The 21,079-nt window shown below is 37.8% G+C and overlaps 1 protein-coding gene across 9 annotated transcripts in view; it reads left to right on the top strand.

Moving 5' to 3' along the window:
- The window catches only part of Syne1 (spectrin repeat containing nuclear envelope protein 1), a 421,786-nt gene that overhangs the window by 342,579 nt on the left and 58,128 nt on the right, over nt 1-21,079 (top strand). For 8 of the 9 annotated variants that reach the window (XM_076858120.2, XM_076858112.2, XM_076858113.2 and 5 more), the window contains 11 exons: nt 1,741-1,874; nt 2,249-2,453; nt 4,421-4,603; nt 5,194-5,340; nt 6,103-6,257; nt 7,003-7,150; nt 9,798-9,892; nt 12,107-12,341; nt 13,892-14,086; nt 17,823-17,948; nt 20,502-20,657. In XM_076858120.2, coding sequence (XP_076714235.2) covers nt 1,741-1,874; nt 2,249-2,453; nt 4,421-4,603; nt 5,194-5,340; nt 6,103-6,257; nt 7,003-7,150; nt 9,798-9,892; nt 12,107-12,341; nt 13,892-14,086; nt 17,823-17,948; nt 20,502-20,657 — 1,779 coding nt within the window. Of the gene's footprint in view, nt 1-1,740; nt 1,875-2,248; nt 2,454-4,420; nt 4,604-5,193; nt 5,341-6,102; nt 6,258-7,002; nt 7,151-9,797; nt 9,893-11,187; nt 11,234-12,106; nt 12,342-13,891; nt 14,087-17,822; nt 17,949-20,501; nt 20,658-21,079 lie in introns of those variants that run through there. The other variant, XM_076858119.2, reaches the window with a different exon arrangement.

Genomic DNA, 21,079 nt, shown 5'->3' on the forward strand with positions numbered 1-21,079 from the left:
GTGATTATTAACATCCTATTACACAGAGATTCCTGTAATTGTGTTTTGTAAGGTGATTTTTATATCCAAATCAGCTTACTGGAACAGTTGCCACTGCCTTTGATGTCTTCCCTTCCTCTTTTGGTCCTGCCTCTCCAAGCATATTTTAAGGGATTAAAGAGAAAAATAGTAAGAATGGTAAACACTTAAACCATTAAGTGGTTTCCTTCCCTTCAGTACCATGCCAGTGGCCTAGCCCATGTGTCCACACAATCCTCTTTTTCAGCCCTCACAGCTTGGTCTCCTGTCTCTCCATTACCGTTTTGTTCAGTCTACAATTCAGAGGGTGGCTACTGTTCTTAATCATGGCACTGTCTCCTATCTCAGGTAGCTGCCTTCCAATTCACTCCCGTGCTCCCTGGGCACTGGGCCATGCTCACTGTTGCTACTCTTTCTTCTTGACTAAATAATGTGAATGGTGGGCTGGTCAGGGCAGGCCCTTGAGGGATGGGATGCGCGCAGGAGCCCAGCCTGTGCCCTTTACAATTCTGCTCCATGTCCCTGTCCGTGGCTTGGCTGTCAGAGTTGATATGCTTAGACCTCATCTGTAGATTTTCTTAAGGGAATACTTTTATTGGGTAAGATGAGAGAGAGGAAAGATGAAATATATGAATGTAATTCCATTAAACTTTAGTCATTGAACATACTAAGAATCATGAAAACTCATTTTGAGTATAGTAAATTTAAAAATTACATCATCACTTTGAGAAAGTTAGAAGTACTTTTTAATTTAACATATTCCATGTTTTATATCTGCCAGAATTGTCTTAAGATATGAAAAGATTAAGGTTCTTTTCCTTGAATATTTTGATTTAAGGGCAATCAGATGTTGGTGTTAAATAGTGCTAAATTTTTGCAGCCTACTTCACCAGTGGAATTTTATTAAGATGTGAGTCTGTCACTACAGTGATTTTCCAGGGAAAAAAATCTTTCTACCAGTTTCCTCCCATCCTCAGTGGAAGACTCCTCTATGAGAGTTGCTCTGAGCATTTTTGAAATATATGATGCATTATTATTAATTATAGCCACGGTTCTGTGCACTAGGTCTCTGTGGCTTATTCCCTCTGTTTATCTGAAGCTCTGTAAACTTTGATTAGCATCTTACCTGGTGACTGCCATTCTGCTCCAGCTTCTGTGAGTTCTGTTAGACAAACACTGATATGTGAGGCAATGATATGTCAATCACTTAACTGAGTCATCCCACAATGTAAAATATATCAGATATATCACATGTTACCCTGTAAATCTATGCAATCATTATTTGACAATTAAAAATACAATTAAATATTTTAACTTCTTCTCAAGGGAAAGACATCCAGTGACAGAACCCAGAGTTGGTTCTCAGAAAAGTTTTGACTTGGAATCCCATTTGTCAGGTGTTTGTGGGAGAATTACTTTAAGCATGTAATAGAGACCTGGGTTTTGGCTTTGGAACCAGAATGTGGCAGATGGACCCGCGCCTCCCCCACAGCTTCCTGCCGGCTCCTGACAGTGACACCCTGAGTGAGCTTCTCCAGATTAATCCCCAGTGTCAGCAGAAGGCTCAGTTACTAAGCCTACCTTTTCATAGCCATAAGAGCAAAGTCATTAGAAAGAGAAGAAATGACTACCAAAGAGAGCTTATCAAGCATTGGAGCAAAGCCATATAGGTACATAAATCTGTTAATTATTTTAAACTTGCTTGTCACTCTCCTTGGGCAGAGTCTTCATGATGATCTAGAAAAGCAGGAAAAGAGCTTACAGAAATTTGGCTCTGTCACCAACCAACTGTTAAAAGAATGTCACCCACCTGTGACAGAAACTCTCACCAATACATTGAAAGAAGTCAATATGAGGTATGGCATATGCTTACTACATATTATTTATACCCCAACCTTATTATAAGGTTGAATTTGGCATTTTGTATTGGAATTCTATGGATTCTGTTCTATTAATGTTTTGATGTTCACTAAATGAATTTAAGGATACATAGATTGATACCATTTAGGAAGAACTAGAACTGCCACATCCATAAAGATTATCCTCATCTCCATTATCAACCCCTGAAATCTGAGTGTGACAAGTTACTTTTTATGATGTTAAAGAGAGTGAGTCATCCCAGCATTATTTTCATATTCACATGAACCAGGATCATGAAAAATAAAATAGTAAATAACTGCATTTGGTGAGAGATGATAATCTGCCCATGAGTGTTGGCTATTATTTCCAGATGGAATAACTTGTTGGAAGAGATTGCTGAGCAGCTGCTCTCCAGCAAGGCCCTCCTTCAGCTCTGGCAGAGATACAAGGACTACTCCAAACAGTGTGCCTCTACAGTCCAGCAGCAGGAAGACAGAACCAATGAGTTATTGAAGGCCGCCACCAACAAGGACATTGCAGACGAGGAAGTGGCTACATGGATCCAGGATTGTAATGTATGTTTGGCAACTACTGTGTTGACCCAGCAGGTCATTCTTGGCCTCCCTAAGTTTAGCAGGGTTGGGGCTTATGTGTGTAGCCTTCGGATATGTCTCAATATGTGAGATGATCATCCAAAAATTATTGTCTTGTGTATTAAATAGCCTGCTGGATTTTCAGAACACAATTGCATGTGTATAAGATTTATGGGGTCCCCTCCTATTATTACATTTTTAAAAAAGAATTGTTTTCCCATATTTCCCAATGGAATACAATTCATGTGAAAAATGGATTATATGTTTTTGCTGAGATGGTCAAGATAAAACTGACTACATGGAGAAAAATATCCTGTTGAATAATGTTTTTAAAATCTACTGTTAAAGATATCATCCACACACATTTATAAGTTAGTTATTTACCGTGAAAGCATCTACCTAATACTTTCCTCCAAGAAATAATGGGAGAAAGAAGTCTTTCTCTCTTGATTTACTTACATACTTCTTCTTAACAGCTTGTAGATAATTCTCTTTTCACTACAGCTGCCAATATCCTACTTAAGATTTTCAAGAAAGGCTCTTCTCTTATTTCATCCATGACATGGCTCTTACCATCCGTCCTCATTTGTCTTTATTTTAGTGGGCTCCTCATAGAAGTCTTCCTGTAAACATTCCCAAATTAGTTTATTAGAATTAGGCAAGTTATGAAAACTATAGAAATAAAAGTTTAATACATTCTGAGTAATCAGTCTGAATAATAATTTTAAAGCTGAAGAGATTAATATGTATAATGAAGATAAAATGGTTTTTTTTTTTTTTCACATAGTTTACCCTTATAAGATTTGTTCAATTCTCTTGAGTCATCTTCTATCACTGTCAAGGTTAACAGAGCCCTTTCTTTTTCCTCCTCTCGAAGTGGTCCCTGTGCAGGTCTGGCAGGTTCTGTACTCTCTGCCGCATCTGGGTGGGGACCAGCAGAAATCGAAATAGCAACTTGTAGTCTCTTAGCAGGGGTAGAAACAGAACCAGGGAATTTCCTCTGACATGTATTTTTTTAATAGTTTGTTTCATTTTTATTACTTAATTTTTGGTTCTCATAACATGCTTAATGTATTAGCAAAGTGAAACATTTATTAATTTATTCTCTGACATGTATTTTTGAGCATTAATGGGCTGCACAAATTATGGAGGTGAGAGATGCCATGGAAAGAATAGAGGTGCAGACCATCCTACCCTGTTCACCTGAGTCACCACTGGGTGCTACACCCTGCTGAAGTGGTGGTGGTTGTAACCATAAAAGATACATATACAAGATACCATGGCTGCACTAATCCTTGGTGTATGTGATAAAAAATAAGTAGGATAACCTAAAACATATCACTGTGTCTTTAATTTGATACCAAGCACATAAAGATACAGGAACAAATTATCAAAATGTTTCTAGTTATTGCTTCTACTAGGGTTCTTTTCCTTTTTTATGTATGCTTTTCTACATTTTTCCCCAATAAACTCTAATGAACCTATGCAGCTTTTATTACCAAAAGAGTACTTGTGTGTGTGCATGAGTGTGCATGTATGTGTGTGTGTATGTGTGTGTGTGTTAGGTATGTAAACACACGTATTTAGAATGTTGATACACATGATTAATATTTTTAAAAATTGAGTTTGCTTCCTAGTCTTTTTTTTTTTCTGTTGAAAGTTATTTAGCGTAATATTTTCACAATTAAGAATTGCCTATGTCTTGGGCTGGGGTTGTAGCTCAGTGGTAGAGCACTTACCTAGCATGCATGTGGCACCAGTTTTGATCCCTAGCACCACATAAAAATAAATAAATAAAAAATTAAGGTATTGTGTCCATCCACAACTAAGGGCCACGCATCTAGATAGACATCTGTGTCTATATCTACTTAGATGGGTGGCCCTTTGTTGACTGCTGTGTATAATGGCATGATGTTTTCTGGTGGGCATAATGATTTCGTCTCCTACAGGACCTTCTCAAAGGACTGGGGACAGTGAAGGATTCCCTTTTTGTTCTCCATGAGCTGGGAGAGCAGCTCAAGCAGCAAGTGGGTGCTTCAGCAGCCTCAGCCGTCCAGTCCGATCAGCTCTCTTTGACTCAACACCTAGGTGCCCTGGAGCAGGCTCTTTGCAAACAGCAGACCATGCTACAGGTACAGAGCTCATGTTCAGTGTGTGTTATGAACTGGGTGGCCTACAGTGTCTGGGCATAAACACAGGAAATGGAATTTTCCACATGATGCAATGCCTCCCCCAGGACCAAAGAATTAAGCGAAAGCAAACTTGGAAGTTCCAATGGGGGCAGAGGAAGGTAAGGGGTTTGGTCTTGTTTCCTTCAATGTAATTTTACAATTAGTCTATAGACAAACCCCTAAACCATGCCTGCCTCCATAATATGTCCAATTAATAAATAGTAAGTGGCTTCAGTATTAATATTCATATTTAACTTAGGTTTTTTGCAAGAATTGGAATTTTTCAAATTTCACATAATTTATTTAGGGAATAACTTAAGTTATTGGTTAATGGTACCTAGAAATAATTCTTTTTGTTAGAAAAATGTCATAAAAAAAGAAAAGAAAACTTAAATCATTATAGCCTTGGTTTTTCAGAAATAGCATCTCATAAATGTCAATTTGATATAAGAATGTGAAAAATAATTTCCAAATCCACTTACCCTTTCATGAGATTTCACTAAAAAACTAATAAATTTCACTAACATACCTATTTCTTTTGTGTAAAAAAGGCTGGAGTAGTAGACTATGAAACCTTTGCCAAGAGCTTAGAAGCTCTGGAGGGCTGGATGGTGGAAGCCCAGGAAATACTGCAAGAGCAAGACCCGACCCACTCCTCTGACCTCTCCACCATCCAGGAGAGGATGGAAGAACTGAAGGTGCGTGCATCCGCGTCTTCCTCTCACATCTTCTAGTGACTTTCCTCAGAAGCTTCAGGAAAACTCAGAACTGCCGTAGACCTATTTCCTTTCAGGGACGCTTTTAAAGCAACACGTGTCATTTCAAAGCTCAGGTGAAATTGCATTCTATCCAGAAAGAGCCCAGCCAACTTTTGGGTCTCTTACTGCCTGGATGGTTTTGAGCAACTTATTTAGGTTTTTGTCTCTTCCTTTACTCGTTTGTAAAGAGGGAATAGCAATGGTCCTTAGCTCCTGGGTTTGTTTTGAGTTTAAAATGTGTGATTTCTTATAAAGCTATTACAACAATGTTTGATTCATGGTAAGAATTCAACACATGTTAACTATGCTGTTATAACCATTATTATTATTAAATAATGAAGTAATAAACATAAATAAATTAAATATAGAAGAGTAGGAATAAACCTTTTCAGTGTGATTTTCATCCTTTGTCACTTCTACTGAGAATTGCATATGAGTTAAATAAATCATGTGAATAATAAACCAGCCTATTAACACCCAACAAAGGGGGTAATGAGTAGTTAGGTAGCATAACAGCCATAGTGGTGTAAGCTGATGAGATTCAGCTTTTCCTTATTTGTTGTACCTCTGGAGATTGCAGGCAAGTGGTCTAGAAGGCCAAAGACCAGCTTCTTCCTGAAATCAGAAATTCACTTTGTGCCTTAAAACACCGGTGCCATTTCTGACACTGATGCTGAAGTTGCCTTTCAATCTTGTTTGCAGGGACAAATGTTAAAATTCAGCAGCATGGCTCCGGATTTAGACCGTCTAAATGAACTGGGATATAGGCTACCGCTGAATGATAAGGAAATCAAAAGGATGCAAAATCTGAACCGCCACTGGTCTCAGAACTCCTCTCAGACTACAGAAAGATTCAGGTAAGCAAAATATTTTGGTCTCCCCAGTTGGCTTAATGTGTTTTGTTAAAGGAAGAAGCTTATGTGTTGAAATAAAATAACTATAGACAGGGTAACTTAGAAAGAAAAGAAATGTATTCTTTCACAGTTCTGGAGTCTGGGAGGTTCCAGATCAAGGTGCCAGTGGGTTTGGCTTTCTAGTGAGCTACTTTCTTTAAGATGGTACCTTCTTGCTGCATCCTCCAGAGAGGCAGGATGCTGCATCCTCAAGTGAGGGAAGACCAAGAGAGCCAAAGGCAGCCTGAAGACTCTTTTTAAGGGTTTTACCATCACTCACAAAGGGGAAGTCCTCATAGCCTGAATTTTGGAGGGGACACATCCAAACCAAAGCCCTGATCTGTCAGCCCAATAAAAGTTTATGATTTGTGTGTATTTACGAATTTCGGGTTATTCTATTAGCACTGAAAAACTTGAATACTAAATGTGGGAAACTCAAATTATAAAGTGGTTTTTCATATTCAGGAAAAAAACCTCTAAAGTAAGAGTATATTTGAGGGACATGCAAAATTTTCATTATTTTTAAAATGTAATATTTTAAACTGTTACTTTTTTCATTCTTTTTTTTCAAATTTTGCTACACAGCATGAAAGCTATGCACTGATTCAGTTAGAATTGGAGACAGAGAATATTTAATCTAGTTTTATATGATAGAGGTATAAGAATAACGAGCAAAATAACTATTATTACATATCCTTCATTCTGTCAGTAAGTTGCAGTCATTTTTACTACAACATCAGACTTTCTTGGAAAAATGTGAAACATGGATGGAATTCTTGGTCCAAACGGAACAAAAGTTAGCAGTAGAGATTTCAGGCAACTATCAGCATCTATTGGAACAGCAGAGAGCACATGAGGTGGGTAATGCCAGTAGTTTGGCGGGTACCAAGATGTTCTTGGCTTTTGGAAGATGCTACAAACTTCCACCTGGGAAAAATGAGTTTTTTCTGTCACATGCATCATTTTTGCAAGCTTGAATTTTAATATCTTTTTTTAATGGGATACTTGTTTCATTTTTTAATGTTATTAAAATATTTTTTATTGTTTCTTTTTAGTTATACATGTCAGTAGGATCCATTTTGATATAATTATACAAGCATGGAATATGTCTTATTCTAATTAGAATCCTTGTTGTTGTGGGATTCTCTGTGATGTTTTCATATATATATGAAAATTATGTCAGATTCATTCCACTGCCTTTTCTTTTTCTACCCTTTCTTTATTTCCTCTATTCCCCATGTCTAATCTACTGAACCTTTATTCTTCCCCTCCCTGCTTCTTATTGTGGGTTAGCTTCCACATATCAGAGAAAACATTTGACCTTTGGTTTCTTAGGACTGGCTTATTTCATTTGGCATGATAGTTTCCAGACCCATTTATTTGCTGGCAAAGTCATTCTTCTTAATGGTTGAATAATAGTTCATTGTGTGTATATACCACATTTTATTTATCCATTCATCTGTTCATGGGCATTTAGGTTGATTCCATAGATTACCTATTGTGATTTGGGCTGCTATAAACTTTGATATGGCTGTGTCACTGTAGTATGCTGATTATAACTCCTTTGGATATATACCAAGTAATGGGCCAGCTGGGTCAAGTGGTGTTCCATTCCTAGTTTTCTGATGACTCCATAATGCTTTCCAGATTGGTTGTACCAATATGCAATCCAACCAACAATGTTTGACTATACCCTTTCCCCCATATCCTTGCCAACATTTGTTGTTACTTGTAATCTTGATAATTGCCATTCTGGTTAGAGTGAGGTGTAGTTTTAATTTGCATTTCTCTAATTGCTAGAAGATGTTGACAAAAAAAAAAAAAAGTGATCCAGTTTCTGCTCCATAGCTGTTTGTAGGCATATGTCACGTATCAATACTTTGTAATGCATAGTGCTGGAGTTGTGCTTAAGGCTACTTATTGGAGATAGAGCTGGAGAGGAAAAGGATGCAGAAAGCCACACAGTTTTCCAACTACATTGTAGACTGCATTACCATTGCCAAGGCTAACTGCTTAAGAGAATATGCTTTGAGCAAAACGTTTGGGGCCAATGAAAATCATGTGTTCTTTAAAAAACATATATTAATTTTATAGCAAGACACCAATCTGTCAAATATCTCCAAGCATATCTCTTAATCGAACTGCATTATAATTATTTCTCAAGAAATAAGGAGAAAGAACTACATACAAATAGTATATTAATTAATTTGCCAACTCTATCCCTATTTTGCTATGCATTGGTGTTTGTCAAATACATGTTCATAGAAGGATGGGACATACCTAAGAACTGAGAGAAACTTGTTTTTAAAAAGAATAAAATGAATTTTAAAATGTTTTGCTGGAATTCTAAAAATAGAAAATTTAAAGGTAGATATTTTAAAATCCAGTTTTACTGAGCTGACAGATGAGGACATAAAAGTCATTGATCAAAACTACAGTGAGACACCATTTTTTACCCACTAGGATGGCTAAAATGAAAAACATGACAAATATTGGTGAAGTTGCAGAGATATTGGAGTCCATGTGCATTGTTGATGGGACGGTAAAGTGGTGAAGCTGTTTTTGAAAACAGTGGATCATTTCTCAAAATGCTAAACATAGAATTGCCTTATAACCCAGTAATGCCATCCCTAAGTATATCCCGCACAAAACCTGGACAAGTGTATGTTCATAGCAGTACCTTCATAATAGACAAAATAGAAAAAAACCAAAGTCCATCGACAGATGAGTGTGTAAATAAAATGTAAGTACTATTCAGTGATATTAAAAACAAGATACTGAGGCATAATGCAACGAGGATGAACTGAGAAAATGTCACATGCAAGAAGCCAGTCATAAAAGGCCACATGTTACTTGGCTCAATTTATATGAATTATCCAGAGTAAGCAACTGATAGAGATGTGAAGTAGATTAGTGGTTGCTCAGAGCTGGGAATTGGGAGGAAATGGGGTCTGATTTCTAATGAGGACAGAATTTCTTTGGGGATGATGAAAACATTCTAAAATTGATCATGGAGATGGTGGCTCAAGTCTGGAATATAATAAAAGTTATTAAACTGGGCATTTTAAATGTGCAAATTTTATGACATGTGAATAATATCTCAACCAAACTGTTTAAAAACAGTGGAAATAATTTGAAAGACCTTTCTATTGATTTAATAATGAAATAATTTTATTAAACTAATTAATTTGGAAAACATTTCAGAAAGACCAGAACACAAATTATTCATCAACTTACCTTATTGGGGGATTTAAAGAGAAAGAAGGGAAACCTAAATCTACTTTTAATCATTAGGTTTAATAAACCAAAAATCAAACTTTAAGCCTACTTTGATTAATGGTCTAAAAATAAATATTCCTACATGTCAGGGTTTCACACTCATGGTGATTCAGCTGGAGATATTTTCCATAGTCTTGCTATACCAGTGCATTTGAAAGGTTATCAGAAAACCGGTCACTAAAATTAGGAACTCTAAAAGTATGCTCCTCTTTTTTAAAATCATAGTTGTTTCAAGCCGAGATGTTCAGCCGTCAGCAGATTTTACACTCAATCATTATTGATGGGCAACGTCTTCTAGAACAAGGTCAAGTTGATGACAGGTAGGATCTTTGATAACTTATTATGAAGAAAGCTTCCAGTAAATTAGTCATTTTCCTTTTAATGAGCAGATTAGAGGGCACATAGCCAATCTTCTCAAGGCAATTGTACTATCGTGGAGTCTCAGTAATTGGAGGGAAGGCTTGTCTGAATCTCTGAAATGAGTGAGTATTGAATCCTTTTAGAGAACAGCTATTATATGATATGAAGGACATAGAGTAATTGGAAATCACCTAGCCAACCTTTGCTAGTCATCTGTAGAGACTGGAATTAATGAATAGATCAGAATGAATTGTATCAATGGTTCATAAACAGATGCTTCTAATATTCTCATGCAATTATCGAAATTGTATTCCTAAAAGGAGGATGGATATCACTAGTCCATCTTTCTTACTCGGAGATGAAAAACCTGAGACCCACAAATGTGGACTGATTTGACCAAGGTCACAAACCAAAGGAGCAGCAGATTCTGGCTTTGTGCTCCTGAGTCTAGTTTGTAGTCTGCACAGCCAGCCTTCCCAGGCCACAAAACTTCCTCCATGTTTGAAAATGATTTGTCACCATAAATCTGATTATATTCTACCTGAAATACTTCTTACTCTTCATTTACATGACAAATTATCTCTTTAATAAAAATTCAGAGATAAAAACATAGCTTCTCTTCCAATTTACAGCATGTGAATTGGCAATTCTGTGCAGTATTTACATTTCCTAGGAACAATATTTTCTTTATCTTATCGACTTTCCATGGTGATATTTGGAGAATTAAACTCATTTGTTTTATTATATGCATACATCTTTCCCATAGTTAGGACCAGTAGTTGTGATTATAATTAACTTTGTATATTTAAAAAAAAATTAGAAAATGAATCATTTTATTGTGAAAGGTTTTTTGGTTTTTTAAAAATGTTTTGGAAGTAATTTCGGTTTTTAAGTGGTTATTTCTTTGGATGTACATAAAAGATTTTCATAGTTAAGGTTGGAACAACAAAACATGATACTATATTATTCTTTCCTAAGCAAGCCAAACTTAAATGCAAGATTTACTGAGAATTTAAGACCTTCAAAATAAAACAAATTCAAATGCAATTAACTTTTAGCTTTTGCTTTATCATCTTTTAGCCAACTTTATAACAATATTATAAACATTTAAGTCATTATGTTAAATACAATTTACAATTCCCCTATAAGCCAACATCTATTAAATTTTAAATGTTAACATTTAGGGGAAAAACAACAACAGAGAGAAGAAAATTGGAAGATAAGAATTTTGATAGTTGTAATTAAAAAGAAAAGCATCAGATTAGAACCTGCTGACAATAAGAAGGTTCCTGATGACAAATGTACGTGACTCTCAAAGTTCATTTATGATCTCTGTTGTTTAGAGCTTCAGCAGTGGGGAGATGTGCTCTAAGTGGTTTCTTGTGCTGACAAGTAGCTCAGGGCAACCAGGCTACACAGGGAGGATAGAACCCCATAGAGATCCTGGGTGGTTACCTGGCACAAAGCAACACACAAATGAACCATTTCACATTCCATGATGTTTTCATTCTGATTTGACAGATGTTATAAATGTTAAGGAAATATCATGAAGTTAATTTGCACATTTGGATTCGACTGTGCTTGATTTGACAGATGACTTCTGTTTTTGAAAGGAAATTCATATATATAATCTATACATAATATATATATATATATATATATTAATATGCCCCCTTTGCTCTATCCCTCTCCACTCACACAGGAAGAGAGTGACAATGCCTTGTCATAGATTTTTCGACCTGTACTGAGACATGGAAACACCATCTACCTACACCAATAGTCTAATTTTGAAAATTATTTTCAGTAGACCCCATAGCAGATCTTGGCATAATATTTTTAAATTGATTTGTTTATTTGTTTTTGTGATACTGGGGATTGATCTAGGTGTTTTGCACATGCTAATCAAACACTACCACTGAGCTACATTTGTGCTCTACCTCAGCACTTTTTTAAGTTACCCTGGCTGGCCTTGAACTTTTGATTCTCCTGAGTCAGCCTTCTGAATAGCTGGGACTAATGGCATGTACTTCTGCACCCGGCTATAGCATCTATTTTAAATCCTTTGCCTTAGATCACTTCTTAGGGCTTGCAGTCATTGAGAAGGTATTCTCCCTCTGTTATGTGGCTACATCCAATAGAACAGTCTTTTCACCGTGTAATTACCTCTTCTGCAGGGATGAGTTCAACCTGAAGTTGACCCTCCTCAGTAATCAGTGGCAGGGAGTGATTCGCAGAGCCCAGCAGAGGCGGGGGATCATCGACAGCCAGATTCGCCAGTGGCAACGCTACAGGGAGATGGCAGAGAAGCTCCGTAAATGGTTGGTGGAGGTGTCCTATCTGCCCGTGAGTGGCCTTGGAAGCATCCCCGTGCCACTGCAACAAGTCAGGACCCTCTTTGATGAAGTGCAGGTAGGATGCAGAACACACTGTTCTCAAGCCTCTTCTGCATTTCCAACTTGACCTTAGCCTCAGTGCTTCAGAGGTACCCTGAAGTGATGGGGGAATTCGAGTGAATATTATTCCCAAATGTGAACTGAAAATGCAAACTGATTGCCCTGCAGACATCTGAATGGTGGGGTCAGAGTAAACCTCAGCCTCTCCCAGAGCCTCTTCTACTCCACACATCAAGGCTCACAGCAGCTCCCTGCAGCCCAGCTAGAATGTGTTGATTATGTCTATTGGACTCAATATTGAGCAATTTAAACATGTAATGCAAGCACTCCAGAGAAGGCTCTGTCCTTGAGTTCTTTGTCCCTGCCCAACTAGCTCCTTACTTTCACCAGCCTGAGATCTGGGGCTATGGCATCTGAGACAGATACCTCCCAGCACTCTCACCCATCCTTCCCCCTTGATTCATGGGCTCTCTTTCTTTCAAGGTCACTTTTCTCTGGTTCTCCTACTTCAAATTTCTTTGAAAGAACTCATCTACAGATAGGGCTTCAACTACTCACTACCAGCAAAAAAGGCGCAAATTGGTGTCTTCTGGTCACATTTCACCTGCTATGGTTTCAATTCCTGTATCTGGCCACATTTTAGATTGATATCTATGCATTTCAGCTGTAACAACTCTGTGTCCCTCAGCAGAGTTTGTGATCTCTGAAACAACATTCTCTGTTTCCCAAGTCCAGTGTAGGAAAATGTTACCACCAGCAATCTGGTCTATCAGTCCAGGACCCCTAGTGTCATTGAAGCGCTATACCCCTGCTTGTCTGTTACTCCCCATATAAATCTGCTGCAAGTCTTCATCCTCATGGCCACTGCCTTGAATAAGGCATTCATGACTTCTCACCTGAATGGACAGTAGCTTTCTTACCTGTCTCAGCATATCCAATACACACCCCTCTTCCATCCCACTTTCCACCCTGCTTCTGAATGCACATCACTTACCTCCTTAATATTCTTCTGTGACCGCAGTCATTTTTACTCTAAAAGAACAAATTTCTGTGCAAGATGTAGTCTTGCCTCATTTCGACCATTCTGTTACATGCACCCCATACATCAGCCACTGAAAAACTTCATCCTGTTTTCCTGTACAGTGGACATGCGCATCCTCTGTTCCCTGAGGGAAGGTGTTCTCTCCTCTGCTTCTGCTTCGACTCGTCACTTAATAAGGTTGCATTCATGCGTCTTTCAAGAAGTCCCAAGCCACTTTACCACTTTGGGAAAGCTCTGCTGTGCCTGCCATGCATGCTCTATGTTCTTTGCACACCAGTTTTATAAAGCAAATCTCATATTATATCCTAACTGTATTTGACTTTAGGGTAGAAAAAAAGCCTTTCCCTGTTGAGTTCTCATTCGTTATACATGGTTCATTCCTGCACAAAGTACCATCTCAACAAATGCTTGCTGGATGGAAGAGGGCAGGCTGCATATGCTAACATGCGGGGCCACTAAGAATACTTATCGTAGGAAAAGGATGAAGAAGAGTCGAAAAAGTAAAAAGTGACCCTTCCTTTCAGTTCAAAGAAAAGGTGTTCCTGCGACAACAAGGGAGCTACATCCTGACAGTGGAGGCTGGCAAGCAGCTCCTGCTGACTGCAGACAGCGCAGCCGAGGCCGCCTTGCAAGCTGAACTCACCGAAATCCAAGAGAAGTGGAGATTGGCCAGCATGCACCTGGAGGAGCAGAAGAAAAAACTGGCTTTCTTGCTGAAAGTAGGTTCAATTTAAAAGGGCCTTTTAATTGTTGTACTGTTTCCTCCCATTGTTTTCTTTGCAAATCAAGTATTCAAAGATCATTGAGCAGCACCTGCAGGATTTTGAGCCTGTGCATTTTATTTAAGACTTTGCCCTATCTTGCAGGAACTGGACAAGTTTCTCCATTTTCAGCATTTCATTTTTCAGGACAATCCCCCAACAACGTAATTGAAACTGGAAAAGGTCTGTCCATGCTATGAATTCTGATTAATGGCCATTGCTAAGGCTTAGCCATGAGATGACTTTATAAAATGAGACAGAAATTCAAAGCATTGGTTCCACTCCCTAACCTCAAACTCCAAAATGGTTCTCAAGATTGATATCTCTTATTTTATAGCAGGGGAAAACCAACCCAAAATGATGCTCTCAAGTTGGCTTAGTTTACCAAAGAAGGTTGCTGGGCAGTATAATCTCCAGGAGGAATATGAAGCCCTTAGTGGGATGCACATTGCATACTAATCACTCAGGAAGTTGAAGGGAACTTGGATGGGGCTATACCTGCCCCAAGAAATTTTCACCCTTATTTTCAAATTCCAGGTATAAAACATAATTAAATCAGGAGCTTAAAAAGGGCATGTGCCCTAAACCTGGGTAAAACCAAGTTAAAACCATAGTAAACTAAGTAATCTGGTTACTGGAATCTTTCCAATCCTCCGACAAGTGGTATATTACCTGGTACATATTGAGCACTAAATATATAACAGTAATTAGCATTGTTTATGTCATCATTTAAAAAAGTGAACACAGTAAATGATAAATTATGTAGGTTGATAATCAGCAATAATTCAATGAGATTATCTATTAAAGTGACTTGTCACTTTTTTGGATCAAAGGTAATAACTAAAGTTAATGGAGCAGATTTTACTCTTTTATTGTTTAAAGTCCACACACCCATTTTATCTGTTCTACTGAATTTTAGTTAATGATATATTACCTTCTGAGTGGGAAATAAGCAATCAAAAATACCCCTGGGCATCTATAAGTCACTATTATTTGCACACAGTGCAATACATCAGTAATATAATATGCCAAATTCATCTTGCTTTCAGGAAAGGATTTAAAACATTGTAACTCGCTTTGTAAGAGAACATGTTAATCATATATTTTTCTTTATTTGTGATGTGATTTTTGGAGACATTCCTGAGATTTAATAAGGCATGGTATCTGAGTCACTGCCTTTGCCGAAGACAAGTCTGTCTGCTGGTTGGTGTATAAAACATCTGAATTAATAGATGCTTACAGACCACAGCATTAAGCTATTACCTTAGAATTCATAGAGCAAACAGACTTGATTATAGCTTCACAGTCTAAGTCATTCTTGGAAAGGGAGGAATCCCTGTTTTTCTCTTGTTAAAGCTTGTTATATTTTGAATCATTTACTTCCTTCTATGTGTCTAATAAAGTATTATAAAACAAAATTTTAATGTTTTTGGAGCTTCGTTTCAGGATATCTTTGCACCACAGCTATAATACTTATCTATTTTTAGTTCTCAATCTAATGCTCCAAGTATGTATATCAAAAATAGTCATTATAATTCCATATTCTACATAGTCACCTGCTTCACCAATGCCTCAAAGTATTTTCACAAGAATGAGTTGTCCTTGTTTCTATGAGATCAATGAATAATTACTGGCTGCATTCTTATAGATTTGGGGGTGTGTGCTGATTTAAATGAGGATGTTTTGTTCATTTTAAGCAGGAAGAGGACCTGTCTACCCTCCCTATGCCGAACATTGGTAAACTAAGTAGCCTGAGAATACAGCAATATTTTTAAATAAAGGGAGTTGGAATGAATCTGTGCATGATAAGCAAAGGCATTTTGCTTTTTGTTTTCTTGGGGTTTTGTTTGTTTGTTTCTGGTAATAGGGATGAGAGAATATGATTATACACTCTAGGAAGTTCCACAAAAGAAGTTTAAAGAGAAATGAGAATGTGGGACCAAACCCTTGGTTCAGTTAAAAGCAAAAGACACTTTGGGCAGGAATTACTTTGGTCCTTACTTTTTGTGACAGTAAAACAAAACAAAAGACAGTTGTAGAAATAGACGATTGTGGTTGTAGTCACAGTTATACCTGTGGGTTGTCGTTGCAATGGATAAATAAGTCAAGTGTCAGGAGACAAGACAGGAAGAATGCTAGGAAGGAAAGACTGGAGGTGATGAGAGAGATGCTGTGGAAGAAAATGGAGCATGATGTGGTGGCATGTGAACCACTCTCAGTATTTCTATCATGTTGGGAGCTGCCATTGGGGATGCAGAGGCCAGGCATGGACATAGGACACAATGGGCTGTGTTGGACAACATAGAGGAGACTTGTTTAGTTGGACTTACTTTTCCATGGCATTGAGACACCAGATAAGAGTTAACTTGTAGATATGGTGCTATAAATATCAGTCTCCATTGTGGAGATTTCATTTTTTTTTCTTAGTTTTTAATTACTCCTTCCACTCTTTTCCTTAGTTTTTAAATTACAAAAGAAATACATGTGTCATAAAATTTCACATAATAATTGAGGTATATAGAGTACAAAATGAAATTCCCCTTGTACCACCATTCAAATTGTCTATCTCCACCAAGAGGGAGCCATTGCCACCAGTTTGTTGTGTAACATTCGAAAACAAAGCCACACAATGCCTGTTTTCTTTTGTCAGCCCGTGGAGACCCCCAGGTTCTATGCTGCCATGCTCTACCACTCAGGGAGCACTTACCACTACGTGGCATACTGGATACATATTTCTTAAAGTGTGCCTTAGCTCTCTTCCCCAACTTCTTGTTTGTGTGGACTTTTATGTTCTACACAACCCTTTGTTACCTGCTTTATCAGTAACAAGATAAAGCCAGTCAAAGACTCTGCCCATCGCTGTTGTATTTCCACTTCTTTGACATCTCATACCCATGTGGCTCATACCATTGATGAATTTAATCAGACTCAGGGTTATATTGTTTTTACATTCGCTCTCTCTCCTCTTATTCCTATGTGTTTTTATAGCCTCTTTTTTTTTATCCCCTGTAGTGTACTGGGGAGAGCATGGGTGTTGAATGCAGTTATGGATGAAGTTAGCTGAAAGGCACGTTGCCACATCGTACCCCTGCCTCTGCAGACAGATTTGGATTCAGATAACATTGCTGAGTATTCATGATTCTCTGGGTGTTGTGTTCGTTAACACCCATTGCGTATTTTAATTCTCTGACAATTATAGTTTGTATTATTTCCATTTTCATTGGGAAACATGAGACACAGGCTTATCAGCTTACTAAAGTCATGTAGTTAAAAAGTAACAGAGTCAGAGTTGGACTCAACTCTTAGGATGACCGCATGCTGCCCGTAGTGGCAAAGGGTGTGGACTCCCCTTCTCACTGTTCATCAATGTGACTTTAATTCTTTCTCTGTAATTAAAAAGTGTTTCTTTCTTGTTTTCTAATTTATTTCCAAAACAAAACAAAAAACATACCAGGCACGGTGGTGCATGCCTGAAATCCCAGCAGCTTGGGAGGCTGAGACAGGAGGATCGTGAGTTCAAAGACAGCCTCAGCAATGGCGAGGCACTAAACAACTCAATGAGACCTTGTCTCTAAATAAAATACGAAAAATAGGGCTGGGGCTAGGGCTCAGTGATTGAATGCCTGAGCTCAATCCCCAGTACCCCTTCCCACCAAAATAAACTGACATGCAGTTTCTTTTGCTTCCATCATAGGACTGGGAAAAATGTGAAAAAGGAATTGCTGATTCCCTGGAGAAACTACGAACATTCAAAAAGAAGCTTTCCCAGCCTCTACCAGATCATCATGAGGAGCTTCATGCAGAGCAAATGCGGTGCAAGGTGAATTACTGGATGGAGATAATCCCTGTCACCCATCTTCTGCCTGTGCAGGGATAATGCCTGCAGAAGAATAATCCCATCAATCTTCTCTGGCTGTCTGCATGCAGATGCAAAATCCCAGGGGACTGCAATAAGACAAATAGCTCCTAGGTGATACTTGCTTAGCTCACTTATTGCAGTGAGTGAAAGTTTATGAATTAACCCACTGAAGCAAATGAAAATTAAACACAAACATTAAAGATATTTAAAAGCTAGGTCAAGACAAATAAAAGCAATCTTTCTAAAGCATCCACACTGAGGGATCATTTTAGCCAGAGTCTACTTTATAGAAAGCAGCATTGGCAGCATGGGTAATCTGTTGTCTGTGGCTTGCGGAAGAGCCCTCCCTCCCCTCCAGACTCTTCTGCAAAGAAAACGGGAAAAATCGCTAATCTCAGTTGACATAAGGAGTCACCCAATCCTTATTACTCAGGGCTCTAGATACTTAAAGATTATGATCAATGCTTTAAGTCATGCTTGAAAGCAAATTGGTAGCTAATACAGACCACTCCCTGCATGATGAGGTCATGAATACGTACATGCTCTAGTGGCTGTAGGATTCATCCCATTTACACCTTCTTAGCCCAGTAAAGCTCGAGACTGGTCCTCTGCTGAGCAATGTACCCATCAGATCAAAAGTACTAATACTTTTTTTTTTTCAAACTATACATGTCCTCATGATCTCTAATTATTTGTAAATTATTGCTGTAGTGTAATTCTAGTAAAATTTTACATATATGGAAGTGATATGGATTTTAATTGGAAGTTCTCTGCCTCACTTTGACTCAGAAGTCTTAAGCCAAGAGATTATTAAGTCTAGAAATCTTGATAAGTGTGGATGTAAGAATTTTTCCTTCAGTACTAAAATCCAAAGATATTCTTTGAGACATGAAAAGGCAGTTAGGAAAAATTGAAGGTGGTACACTTCGCATCTCAAATGGCAAGTGAATGAAATATTATTTTGAGGTGTGACATTCAGAAGTTTGTGAAGATGACAAAGGTAAACAGTTATTTTTAAGCCTTTAATTATAAATTTACAAAAAAATATATTAAATACAAATTCTGTTAAGTAAGAATGGACACTGATTAGGCTCCTCTGTGTGCCAGTGACCTCATGAGTGTTGTTTCAGTTGGTTTGAACACAAATCAGGAGGACATTCTGTTATTGCCTTTTTGCAGATGAGAAAAACAGAGGCTTCTAGGAACTAAGTAAGTATCCGAGTTGATGCAGTTAAAAGGCTGTACTTTTCCCACACTGACTCGCCTCATGGAGAATGTTCAAAGCAGTGGGTCCTGATGTTAGTGTTGTTTGTTTTTTCAATCTCTTCACCAAATCTGCTGTTTGGATTGAGGACCAGGAACTGGTATAAAATGAGCAAAATCTTTACATTGGTATAACAATTTAATATTTCCAAAGGTGTAAATGTTGCATTTTTAAATGTTGCATTTTTAATTTACCGGAACAGTTTGATCCTTCAGCCAGATGCTGTTTCTAAGGAGTCTCATTTTTTCATCTCCCAAATACTGGACACATACTCTGCTTTTGAGTTTGTAGATTCAAAGGATGCCTTTCAATCTGGCTCTCTGCTCCTCTTCCCCAAACAACCTTAGCAGCAAACAAAGCAATTACTTGGAAAATCAGGCTAAAACCTTGTTTGCCTAAATTGCCTGGAAAGTCAGCCTCAGACAGTATTGTTAATTACTTTTGCCTTTGGAGACTTGTCTCCTGTGTGAAGAGACAAAAAGAGAAGGAACCAACCATGTGAAATTTTCTATTCATACGCTAAATTAGCTGGATTCTAAAGGCAACAACTGGCAGGGAACAAGAGTTATACAAATTGCAAAATCAGCCATCCATCAAAGTATTGCAAAAGTTAATGTCAACTCTTACAAATATTATTATAAGATTTTTTTCTCCTTAAATCATTTCCCAAAAGAACAGGGTACATAATCTTTTTCAGTAACTTAAATAAATTTCTGATCCTACAGAAAATGTACTCAGGGAATTATTTTTAATTTAGTAATAATAGATCTCCACCATTACTTGTAAGTATACATCACAGAATATAGCAACTCATAGTGTATGAAAATGAAAATTCAATTATTAAAATATTTCATTAGTGTGATCAGTAACTTAGGACAAAAAGAAAGTATGGGTTATGTGTTTATGATGTCAGTTTAAAGTTCAATGCAGTGCTGAACATCAGTTAGGAAAAAGCCATCAAAGAAAAAACAAGTTCGTTGAGATGGTAAATAGATGGTAGAAAGATTCTGCAAGCAAGTCTGGTATCAGAAGAACTTGGCAATTGATCAAATTATGCAGGAAGAAAATGAAACAGATCCCACGTTAGAGAATGGAAATGGAATTTTATCTGGAAGGATTTCAAGTGATGTGAGAAAATTGACAGTAGATGACAAGATAACTATTAGAGAAAAATTCTAATAAGTAAGAATGGGCATTTATTAGGCCCATTTTTTCAAGAATCATTTTCAGGAACTTCTTTTTTAATCTAGGAATTAGAAAGTGCCGTTGGGAGCTGGACGGATGACTTGGCAGAGCTGACGCTGCTGCGGGGCTCCCTGTCTGCCTACATCAGTGCTGACGACATCTCCATCCTTAATGAGCGCATAGAGCTCCTGCAGAGGCAGTGGGAAGAACTGTGCCACCAGGTAAGACAAGTACCATACGTGGAAAGTGACCATCGTGATGGAAGCTGGGTCGTGATTCAGTGGCAGGTGGCTTGACCAGGTTTCAGACCCACCCATAGCTCATGGTACCAGCTAAAGAAGAACCCTGTGGTTAGTGCCAGAACATTCCAGACCAAGACAACTATGTCTTACCATTGTATCTTTGATGCATCTAAACTGAATCCTCTCCTCTCCTTTCACTGGCTGGTGTAGTATTTTTAAGAGGAAGCACACAGCTGTGGTTGACAGATGTGATTCTTTTGCTAGGTAGATACTGGTGGCATCTTCTATGTTTTAAACACATGAAAAAGTATTGTTTTATTTGCAATTTCAGCTAACACTCCAGAGCTAGTTCTGTGTATGGAACATTTATTGTTACTCTCATCCTAGTTGTTTCCTGGTAA

This window comes from Callospermophilus lateralis, chromosome 6, assembly GCF_048772815.1.
Source record: "Callospermophilus lateralis isolate mCalLat2 chromosome 6, mCalLat2.hap1, whole genome shotgun sequence".
Lineage (NCBI taxonomy): Eukaryota > Metazoa > Chordata > Mammalia > Rodentia > Sciuridae > Callospermophilus > Callospermophilus lateralis.